The following is a 12431-nucleotide window of genomic DNA, read 5'->3' on the forward strand; positions in this document are numbered from 1 at the left end:
CGCACAGCATCCGGAGCGGAGAGATGCTGGGCTGCTGGGCGGGGATCCAGAGGTTCCCAGGGTCGTCTGGGTTGGGCCATCCCCAGGGCAGCGGGGAGAGGACAGGGCCTGAGGCCTTGTGTCCACCGCTCTGAGCGCGTGGGACGAGGGTAGGCTCCCGAGACTCCCACTCCTGTGCCAGGGGGCACCAGGATACGGGAGAGAAGACCTGCTTCATCCTCTACAAATTGATGTGCTTGGGCGGGACCCCGAGGGTTCCACGATTTCATAGAAGAGTGTGTTGGCCTTGGTTCTCTGTTGGCGACCCGCTGTGCTGAGTCCTGTAAATGTTTTCTACCTCGTGGGGCCCTTGGGAGCAGAGGACAGCCTGGGGACCTGGGTAGTGCACAACGTGGTAGAGCCCTGGATCGCTCCTCCAGGAGCCAGGGAACAGACCCTCCCTGCAGGAGCCTCCAGTCCTGAGGTGCAAGGGGGCGGAGTCATTGCCTGGGGTGAGGCCTCCTGTCCTCATGGATGTCCCAGGACAGTGGAGGGAAACTGGGAGACATGGAGGATCCAAGGTCCCTCTGATCCCCCCCTGGATCCCGCAGGTCCTGCTTCTTTGCCCCCTGGGGCCTGGGAGCCCCGGGGCTTGCCTTGATGACCCCAAACAAAGGTCTGTTTTAATTTCTGGTTTCCTGTCTGGCGCTGCAGTGCTGCCGGTGGCCACCAGGGGGCAGTTGTGCCCACTGTGGTTAACGGAGCAACTGGCGCAGGGAAGGACACCAGGGATCACGTAAGCCTGTGTACCAGGGGACAGAGGGACACACAGGCCGAGATGAGGCACTTGGGGGCCTGATTCTAAATGTGGGAGGTCCTTGGAAAGTTTCATGCCAGAGAAGGGGAGTATCTGAATTTCATTTTAACCCCTCCATGGGAGAGACTAGGGCATAAGGCCCAAAGTGGGGGAAGATTGCGGACCAGAACCCACGCCAGTTTTGAGTTGTATTCCAGCTACATCCCACCCCTTTCTGTAATCATCCATCTCTGAGTTTGTGCATTAGCCTTGTGTGATATCACCCCTGGGGTTTCATTGGTCTTATCTCTTATAGGCCTGATGACATCCGGAAGCAGATGCTAGAATGATCCCCACTGGAAGGCCCAGTGTGTGTGTATGTGTGTGTGTGTGTGTGTGTGTGTGTGTGTGTGTGTGTGTGTGTGTGTGTGTGTGTGTGTTGAGGGTTACAGGCCCAGGGGCTTTGCACCTGAGCGGCCAGGGTCCCAAGGAGTCTGGGCTCCTCCCTTCCTCTACCTCCAACAGTCAGCCCCCTCCTTGGACAGTTGCAAAATTACTTTTCATATATTTGGGGGAATATCTGAGAAAATTCTTTATATATTGCTTTGGCTTCTTGTTTTGGCTGTATTTTTGCATTTTCCTACTGTTTACTACATTGTTTGAAGTGTCCCCCTTCTGTCCCCCCCAGCATGAAAACAAGTCAGCCCTGAACGTGGAGAATCTGGTGCCTGCCCACTGGAGCAGAGCTCCTGTGTCCCACCCCCCCTCCACCTGCTGAAACGTCACTGGCACCCAGCAGGTCCCCGGCCTGCCGGTGAAAAGGTGGGTGTTTCTCCCCTCTACAGCACAGCTGTGTGTCTTGGGAATGTCGCTTCACCTCTCTGTTCCTGGGTTTGCTCATGTGACAGCTGGGGTATGACAAGGACCAAACTCAAAGGGTTACTGCCAGGACTCAGTGGGACAAGCTACGGGAAGTGGCGAGGACACTTGTCCTCCTGGGACAATCGGGGGAATCTGAGACCAGGAGAGTTGGGGACTGGTCCAGGGCCCGAGAGGTGGGCCGAGTCCAGAGGAGGAGGGAGGGTTCAGTACCCCGAGGCCAGGGTTTGCTTTGGGAATGAGAGCCCCTAGGATCCTGAGGGACCCCCTGCACACCTCTCCCACGTGGGGCCCTTTCCTCTGTGCATCCCCACTTGGGCACAGGTGTGGCGCATGCGCGACCTCATGTTTTCTCGCCATCCATCTACTATGCTTGGTATGCAGAATACATTTTTGTAGTACAGTATATGAGAAACTTAGCAGTGTTACCTGTGGAATGGAGCAATGAGGTAGATGACATAATTTAAAACATTCCGGATGTTGTGAGATTATTTTTATAATACACATAGCTTTTTTAATTTTCAAAAATAGTTTATACATTGAAGCAATGTGAGAAAAGGCACTTTTAATGTTTCTTTCAACAGGCAAAAAATGTAGGGCTAATTTTTTGTTTTAAAAGACATCATTTTAGAAGTAATTATTTTATTGCTGATTGTCTATGGTTGCAGAGAAAAATTCACAAACTGTAAATTAAGTAGATTACTATTTAGAATGTGCTTCACTTGAGCTTGGGAAATATTTTGTGACTCTGTAGAGATGGGTTTGTTTATTTCGGAAATATAACTGAGGAAAAACAACTGTATGATAAAAATAGTTACGTTTTAATTGAGAATAGTTACGTATTAGTATAGTTACGTATTATTTGAGTTACCTATTAGTATTCCTTCTAATACAGAACTTCAATCTTGGTGAACGGTATGAGGACTTCGTTTGGTTCTCCTGCCCTCTAGTGGTCATTTATCAAAATGCAGAGAAACTTGTATTAGGTGAACCCCCTGAAATTATACAGCCCAGGTGTGGGGATCAGGTTCCGAATTTTGGAAATTAGAGGAACCTGGGAAATTTTCTGACTTGATTTCCTCATCTTTGCCACATAAACACCATGTGTCGATTACATATTCCCTTGAGATTACTGATATAAAATTCAGTTCTGGTATCTCTTGACTATTTGACTTAGTAAATTATCCAAAGCTACAGTTATTTTCTGTAATTTTTTTACATATATGGTATAATCTTAGATCTTATCGCTATTGCATAAAGGTTGTTTTGCAAGTAAATAGACACTTTAAAATGTACTTACACTGTTTCCTACTATTAGGTAAGTCTGTTATATACTGTATTTTTTATTCCTCATAACTACCCCATACACTTTGTGAAGTACACGCTATATTATTCTGATTTCATGAGGAAATAAAGTGATACTGAGGGGGGCTGATAAGACTGAGGAAGTGGTACCTCCCGGGCCTGAAAGACTGAATTTTGTGCCATGACTTTCTTTCTTCTAAAAATCCATATAGTTAATTTTGAATTGATTTAAAATTATTTAACCAGAATAAGTTGGTCATGTTTTAACATATTAGTATGTTTAAAGCAACATTTGTGTATCACATTCTTTAATATGCTAATGTATGCCAGCCTCAAAGACCTAGGTTCTTCTATAAAGTTTAAGAACCAGGCCCCATGATTTTAGAGAAGGTGAGTTTTTAGAAAGTCTAAAAAGAGGTTTTCCATTTTAACTGAAGAATTTAGAAGCAAAAACTAGACCTTCGTGTCCCTTTTCGTGGTAGATAGCAAACAGATGCTTGTGGGCTAAGAAGGTGCACCCTGGGGAAGAGTTACGTGGTACGGAATTAAGAGTATGATTTCAGATAAGAAGGATAATTAACTTCAAAAAGATTTTTCATTGCTATGGAACTCCAGACTAAAAAATTTTAAGGCCTTTGCTTAAAATAGCTTCACTACAAAATCCCTTGGGCATGCCTCTGATAGCCAGGTCTAGATCAGATTATTTCTGATTAAGCCATTTGGCATCTAGACAGGTCACCCTAGTCATTCTAGCCAGTAATGACTTTCCCTCCCCTGAATTTCTACATCTCGTTTATGCTGCTCATACGTATGACTTCACAGATCGGAACAATGGGACAATCCTTAAGAACAAAAGAAAGACAATCATCCTATAATAAGAGTTAACCCATAAAATCCACATATAATGAATTAGGTTAGCAGCTTATAAAATAACCAGAGATGCATCTGGATGTGTGTGGCTTCACAGGATCAAAGTGACTGGAGTGAAGTTTTACGGAAGCAGAACAGATTCAGTTATAAATAGGAAAGCACAAATGTGGGGCTAGTTGTACTGTGTCCTGTGTGAAGAGTGTTTAAAATACTTATGTAACTGTTTTGATGTTAATTTAATAATAATAGCTATGTCAAATATTAAAAACCCATTTGTTATAAGTATTAATTCAAGCAATTCTCACCCCAACCCCCAGGAGATGGGTATTCTTGTTAACCACACATTCATGATGAATAAACTGAGGCACAGATGAAGTTAAGTAACTTCCAGGATTTCAATCTAGTAACTGATGGAGAAGAAGTCATTTCTGGGCCCTAGGGTCAGCACACATAAATACCCCATTATACTGCCTCATTTAAGATGGTCTACCCCTGTGATGGTTCATTTATGTGTCAACTTGACTGGTCCACAGGGTGCACAGATATTTGATCAAATATTATCCTGGGTGTTTCTGGATGAGATTAACATTTTAATTGTAGAGTAAAGCAGATTGTCCTCCCTAATGTGGACAGGCCTTATCCAAACAGTTTGGAAGCCTGAATAAAACAAAAAAGTTGACTCTCTCCTGAAAAGGCCATCCTCCTGCCGGATGGCCTTTGAGCTGGGACAACGGTCTTCATCTACCTTCAGACTTGGACTCAGACTGGAATTTATACCATCTTGGTCCTCAGGCCTTTAGATTCAAACTTAATAACACCATCGGCTCTCCTGAGTGTCTGGCTTGTTGACTGTTGATTTTGGAACTCCTCAGCCTCCATAATCGTGCGAGCCAATTCCTTATAATAATGATTATATATGTATATGTATAAAACACACATATATAAAACCCTCATGTGCTGTAAGCTCCCAAAAATGAGAAAATGTATGTCATTTTTCCACTATACATTCAGCACCTGTTACAATTCTGGTGCAGTGCAGGCTTCCCAAATTAAGCATGTGTTATTGGAGAGAAGTGCCCACAGAGCAAGGATTTGCTCTTATTCTCCTCACAAAGCACTGTCTGGGAAACAAAGGGACCAAGAGTTGGGGGAGAGGAAGCATTCTTTCATTTATTCATCAGTCACTTATTGTGTATGTAGTATGAAACAGATCTATCTTGTGCTGGGTGAAAAAATACAGAGATAAAATATACAATTACTGCCCTCACGGGCCTCACACTTCTTTGGATGACAAGTAAAACCTAAGCGGATAAAATCCTAATTAACAGGGTGACTTCCACATTAATCTGAAATGGGTATGGACCTAATAACGCAGCTTCAAAATCTATAAATCCAAAGCTGATAGAACTGAAAAGGGAAAGAGCTCCACAACCATGGAGATTTCTATATGCTGCTCAGTAACGGACAGAATGAGCACGCAGAAGGTCAGTAAGAATAGAGAAGCGCTGCACCCAAACAAAGCAGAAAGCCCATTATTTTCAGAAGCACCGTTACATTCACCAAAAGAGACCGTATGCCGACCCATAAAACGAGTTTGGGTGTGTTTAAAAGGATTGAAATCGTAAAACATTCGCATTCCTCCTGGCCGCAAAGCCTCTTCTCTCCGGGTGCAAGTAGAGAGAACTGGGAAGGTGACAGACAGCGACTGTTTGCAAGTATTCGGAGCTGCGCTAAACCGGCGAGAGATTGTGAGAGCATGAGAGATTGTGGAGGAGGAATAACACACAGGACTCGACTCCTTGCCGTGCCCGTGCGGAACAGGAGGTCTTATCGTTCAGGATTCGTCCCCCGGTTTCTGGCGTGGGTAATTGTACAGATGGTGAGCCATTTCCCAATAAAAAAAATAGAAGACCGGCCCCCTCCATTCTTCTCTTCCTGCAACAAAAATAATTGCTCTGCCACCCTTCCTTTTCAAGTCCCGCCCTTTTACATGCCCGCCCCGGGGAGTAATCGGAAGACCAAATACTGCCGGAAAGTGCGACGCCACATTCGAAGGAGCGGAAGTAGATTTCCCGGGAAGCCGTAAAGCGCGCCCCTTTTCCGGTTAACGACAGCCGTACCAACCGTCCACGCCAGCCGTCCTCCGGTAAGCGCCTCTGCCGGGCTCTCTGTAATTCAATTTTCTCTTTGATTCCGGGCGCTTCCTTGTCGTCGCCCTCTTCACCTTGGATCATGTTCAAGAAATTTGATGAAAAAGAAAATGTGTCCAACTGCATCCAGTTGAAAACTTCCGTTATTAAGGGTATTAAGAACCAGTTGATAGAGCAATTTCCTGGTATCGATCCGTGGCTGAATCAAATCATGCCTAAGAAGGATCCTGTCAAAATAGTGCGATGCCACGAACACATAGAAATCCTCACGGTAAACGGAGAGTTACTATTTTTTAGACAAAGAGAAGGGCCTTTTTATCCAACGCTAAGGCTGCTTCACAAATACCCTTTCATCCTGCCCCGCCAGCAGGTTGATAAAGGAGCCATCAAGTTTGTGCTCAGTGGAGCCAATATCATGTGTCCGGGCCTGACCTCTCCCGGAGCTAAGCTCTACCCCGCCGCGGTGGACACGGTGGTTGCAATCATGGCAGAAGGAAAACAGCACGCCCTGTGTGTGGGAGTCATGAAGATGTCTGCCGAGGAAATCGAGAAAGTCAACAAAGGAATCGGGATCGAAAATATCCATTATTTAAATGACGGGCTGTGGCACATGAAGACGTATAAATAAGCCTCAGAAGAAATGCGCCTGGGCTAAACATGGACCTCGTGCAGTATCTGTTTGTGTGTGACGGCATGAAGACGGCACCTCTGTGGATAGCAATTCAACAGACGCTAAAAACCGGAAATAGACGAAGTAAAGCTTTGGAAAGAATCCATATGTCTGTGCGTGTGTCATTGTATGTGTGTGTGTCTGTGTGAGTGTATATGCCTGTGGATATGTGAGGGTGTGTGTGTGTGTGTGTTTACAGGGGGAGTGATTAGATTTGCTGTCTTGTCTGTTTAAGCAGATATCAGTTCAAACAGGTAAATTATCTCTTAGAAAAATAGATTTCAAAGTCAAGAGCGTGCAGTTGCTAGATGGGCCCAAGTTGGGAGAAGAAAATGACTGGAGAGAGACCCTAAACAACTCTATTCATATGACCGTTTAAGGGATGAGTACTAGAAACAGAAAATCCGGTAAAAAGTACACAGCAGTCATTATTGGTTGTCCACCCAACAGAGTAGCCCCCTCCCTCCTTGGTGGCATAGCTCTGTCCATCCCTTTTCTACACGAGTCTGGAAAATGCTGATTAGTCAAGGCCTATCACGGTGGTCTATTTCCCTGTGAGATGGATTCATTTGTAGGTGGGCGTGGGGCCTAAAGCCAAGGAGGATCTTCTCTTTAGGAACCCATGGGAAATTGAGGGTCCTTCCTCCCATGGTTTTGAGTCATTTATAGGTGGGACCACTAAAAGAAAGATGCATGGGGAGAAACTCTCCCTAATTTGGATGGACATTGGCATATGATTTTGCTCTTGCCAAACACACACACACACACACACACACACACACACACACACACACACCCTTGATTAGCATAAAGTCTGAACATGGTAAAGTTGAAAGTAGAAAAGAGTGCCCTTGGTGATCTATGAACCAATGATTAATCAACTATGCAGATTCCATATATTGGGACCTCTTAAGGGGTGTGACTAAGTTCTGTGAAATAATAACATTTTCTTATAGATTACTTCATTTGCACTTGAGTTTTCTGAAATTTAAAGCTAAGGAGAGCTCAGTTTTTATAGAGTGGCATCATAGACACCCAACTGAAAAATATCTTAAAACAGGGATAAAATAGGTCAGCTGAAAGTTCATCAGTGACTTTCACATGAGTAGTTTCAGTGAAATTCATATGAAAGCAAGATAAATTGCAGTAGATCTGGGGGTGAATGGGGAGTGAGAAGGTTAAGGTGTGGGAGTTTACACTTCATGTTATTATTTACAGAATTTTGGGAATTAAAAGGTGGGTGAAAGGAAGGTCATAGTCAAGATAGTCTGTTTTGGAGTTTATATTATTTTGCTATTGTTATTTTAATTGTTTTTGTTTTTTTCTTTCTTGTGGTGTGTTTGTTAGTGGGGTATCTGAGTATATTTATATGCTGAGGGGAAAGATTCACTAAGAGAGGGATACTTGATGGGGATTTAATCAGTGGAACAGGAAAGCAGAAAGGAATGGCTCCAAAAGCAGGGGTAGAGGATGGCCTTCTGTCCTCAGAAATCTGCACAAATGAAGCACATTTTCTGTTTCTAGTACTCATCCCTTAAACGGTCATATGAATAGAGTTGTTTAGGGTCTCTCTCCAGTCATTTTTTTCTCCCAACTTGGGTCCATCTAGTAACTGCACAAAAGATAATGGCACTGATTAATCTGCACCACAGGGTTGTCATGTAACAGCTCTTAAATACTCCTCTTCAAAACACTGTTTTTTTCTTAAAGGCTTAGGGCTTTTGCCCCTATTAATTCTCCACCCAAATCAGCACCATTAAGTCTGGTCAGTGGAGGATAACTGTGGAGGGTCCCTGAACGTCTCATGATAATCTGGAGCACCCAGGCCTCTGACGAACACTGATGGAGACAATCAAGTAAGCAACCTTTCGGTTCTTCTTTTACCGTATTCTAACTATCTCCACCAAAAATTGAACAAGGACCCTCTGGATCTACTCTAAGCCTTCTTTCAGGTCTCTTCTGTTCCTTATTCCATCCTGGTTCACTTGGTCCTATTGGATGGTGGTGTAATCCTACTGAACAACTCAGAATGGACAGCCTGTATACAAACTGGGAAGTGGATGGAGATAAAGAGCTCTATGAACTTCCTGGAATTTCACACAAGATCTCGTGTGTATATGCATAGATAACTGTATTTGGTAAAGCATTCTCTACATTGATCATGTGTTTAAGGTGACCTGTGAGCCAAAAGGGTATTATGAACAATTAAAGTAGAAGAGGATTCCCATCTACTTCTTCTTGGCTAATGCCAGTGCATAGTTCAATGATAGGATGCTGGATAATGAAATACAAATTACAGTCATATCTTACCTCAAGAATCTACCCACTCCAGTGCTATGTAACCCAGAATAGTTCAACAAACATTATTGGGTACTTAAGGTAGGGCAGACACCGGGCTAGGAGTAAGGGACAGAAAGAGAAATATACTATTACCTTAACTTTTAGGAGCTTGGTCTTGTTAGGAAGGCAAACTTAGATAATTTCACTTTCGTATATTTGTGTATGATATAACCTATGGTAAATATCTGAATTATCTATTACAACATAGCATGAATGAATGAGGGAAAGCTGTTTCTCCCTAGAGAATCAAAGAGGGTTTCTGAATGACAGGTTGTGTGAGTAGGGACATAAAAGATGATTAAGAATATTGGGAATTCCCTGGTGGTCCAGTGGTTGGGACTCTGTGCTTTCACTGCTGAGGGCCAGGGTTCAGTCCCTGGTCAGGGACCTAAGATCCCACAAGCCAAGTGGTGTGGCCAAAAAAAAAAAAAAAAAAAAAAACAAAAAAACAAAAAAACCTTCATAATGAATATGGTGAAAAATTATAGTAAAAGATACAGGGCGAGCAATGCAGTAGATTCACAGAAATACAAACAGTTTGGCTTTTGTAGGCCATGATTTTCCTGGAAAAGGTGAGACGAGATGAAGCTGGAGGCCTATGGTAGAGACCCATTTTTAATATGCTAAAGAATTTATATACTTAAGGGACTTCCCTGGTGGTCCAGAGGTAAAGAATCCACCTTCCAATGCAGGGGACGCGGGTTCGATCCCTGGTCAGGCAACTAAGATCCCACACGTCGCAGGGCAACTAAGCCCGCATGCCACAACTGCTGAGCTGACGCATCTCCATGAGAGAGCCCACATGCTGCAAACTACAGAGCCCACATACTCTGGAGCCCACACGCCACAACTAGAGAGAGGAAAAAAACCCCAAAAAACCTGCACGCCACAACTAGAGAGAAGCCCGTGTGCTGCAACAAAAGATCCTGCATGCTGCAACTAAGACCCAGCACAGCCAAATAAATAAATACTAAAATTTATATACTTGACAATTTAAATCGGTCTTTAAAAGGCTGCTAAAAAAAGAATGAGACATGAACAATATATTTTGGATAGATGATAATGGTGAGGATGCGTTCCAGTGGGGATAAGACTAGAGAAAGTAACTAATACTGCAGCATTGTAGGTATTTCAGGCAAAAGATAATGGCACTGATTAAAAGGATTTGAACTATTCTAAAAATGTTTGTGGAGGAAATTCTCCTAAGACATTAAGGGGACCACCAGCTCACTTAAGAAGAAATGGATAACTACAATAGTACAGTATCTATTAAAGTACACATTTAAATTTGTAGTTAAAATTCTACAAACAAGGAAAACTCCAGGCCCAGAAAGTTTCACTAGTGAAATCTACCAAACATTTCAGGAAGAAATAATTTTAAAATTTATAGAATTTCTTCTACAGTAAAGAGGTTTGGGGGATACTTTCCAGCTCATTTTATGAGGCCAGCAGTACTGAAAAATCCAAACCAAAGACATGGCAAACCCCCCACAAAACTATAGACCAATATCCATCTGAATATAAACACAAATACTGTTTAAAAAATGAGCAAACTGAGCCGAGCAATATGTAAAAATGGCAAAACGGATTTATTCTGGAAATGAAATCTTGGTTTAATATTTAGAAATCAATGTAATAAGCCATATTAATAGATTAAAGAAGGAAAAGCATAAGGTATTCCTACTAGATGCAGAAAAAAACATTTGACATAGTTCATTATTCATTCATTCACTGAAAGAAATCTTCCTCAACCTGATAAAGTAGGTCTATAAAATACCTACAGCTCACATATATTTATTGGTGAAAGACTGAATGCTCTCTTCTTAAAATCAGGAACAGGACAGAAATGTCCCCTGTAACTCCTTCTATCAGTCATTTTAGGTAGTGATTCAGTAAAGGAAGACCAAAGAAATAAAAGGCATACAGCCTGCAAATAAAAAACAAAACTGTCTCTACTTACAGACAACTTAGTTGTCTAAGTAGAAAATCCAAAGGAATGTACAAAATAAGCCATTAGAACAGATATATGAGGTTAGCAAATCAATATTTAAAAATCAGTTGCATGTCTACATGCCAGCAATGAACAATTGTTGAAATTTAAAAATAAACCATTTTCAGTAGCACAAAAAAACTTGAAATCCTAATCAAACAGTATGTGCGTGATCTGTATGCCAAAACCACAAAACACTTATGAATGAAACACTGATTAAAGGGCACTTTCATAAACACAGAGGTTTGATCTGTTCAGGAACAGGAAAGTGATAATGTCAGTTCTCCCCAAATTAATATAGAGATTTAATACAATTTGAGTCAAAATCACACAGGCTTTTGATAAGAATTGGCAAACTATTTCTAAATTTTTGTTGTTGTTAAATTTATTTATTTATTTATTTCTGGCTGTGTTGGGCCTTCTTTGCTGCACGTGGGGTTTCTCTAGTTGTGGTGAGCGGGGGCTACTCTTTGTGGTGCGCGGGCTTCTCATTGTGGTGGCTTCTCTTGTTGCAGAGCATGGGCTCTAGGCGTGCGGGCTTCAGTAGTTGTGACTTGCGGGCTCCAGAGCTCAGGCTCAGTAGTTGTGGTGCCCAGGCTTAGTTGCTCCGTGGCATGTGGGATCTTCCCGGACCAGGGCTTGAACCCGTGTCCTCTGCATTGGCAGGCGGATTCTTAACCACTGCACCACCAGGGAAGTCCCTATTTCTAAAATTTTAATGGCACTTCAAAGGGACAGAATAGTCCAAACCATTGTGAAAAGGGAGAGCAAAGTTGGACGGCTCACACTTCCAGACACCAAAGCTTCCTATAAAGCTGCCGTAGACAGTGTGGTCTTACCAAAAGGACAGGCTCATGAATCAAGGGAGCTGAGAAGAGTCCCCAGATTGACCCGCTAAATATTGTCAATTGATTTTCTACAAAGTTGCAAAGGTAATTCCATGGAGCAAGAATAGTCTTCTCAACAGACGGTGCTGGGGGCAACCATATGCAGAAATATTGAACTTTGGCCCTTACTTTACAATGTAAATAAAAATTAACTCAAAATGCATTGTAGACCTAAATGTTAAAACGTATCAAATTTCTAGAAGTAAACATAGGAGAAAAACTGAGTTTAGCAAAGATTTCTTAGATGTAACACCAAAAACACTACCCTTTTTTAAAATTTTAATTAATTAATTTATGGCTATGTTGGGTCTTCGTTGCTGCAGGTGGGCTTTCTCTAGTTGTGGCGAGCGGGGGCTACTCTTTGTTTGCAGTGCACGGGTTTCTCATTGCAGTGGCTTCTCTTGTGGAGCACGGGCTCTAGGCACGCAGGCTTCATTAGTTGTGGCTCATGTGCTCTAGAGCAAAGGCTCGATAGTTGTGGTGCATGGGCTTAGTTGCTCCGCGGCATGTGGGGGTCTTCCCAGACCAGGGCTCGAACCCGCGTCCCCTGCACTGGCAGGCAGAT

General features: G+C 42.9%; 1 protein-coding gene across 1 annotated transcript; it reads left to right on the top strand.

Annotated features, from left to right (window-relative positions):
* The first annotated feature begins 5916 nt into the window (after window positions 1–5916).
* LOC309801943 (malignant T-cell-amplified sequence 1-like) lies at window positions 5917–6753 on the top strand. Its single transcript, XM_082617075.1, has one exon. It carries the CDS (start codon window positions 6062–6064, stop codon window positions 6605–6607), a length of 546 nt encoding a protein of 181 aa, XP_082473201.1. The 5' UTR covers window positions 5917–6061; the 3' UTR covers window positions 6608–6753.
* The last annotated feature ends 5678 nt before the right edge of the window (window positions 6754–12431 follow it).

Source organism: Mesoplodon mirus, assembly GCF_964341445.2.
Source record: "Mesoplodon mirus genome assembly, chromosome: 4".
NCBI classification, from domain to species: Eukaryota; Metazoa; Chordata; class Mammalia; order Artiodactyla; family Ziphiidae; genus Mesoplodon; species Mesoplodon mirus.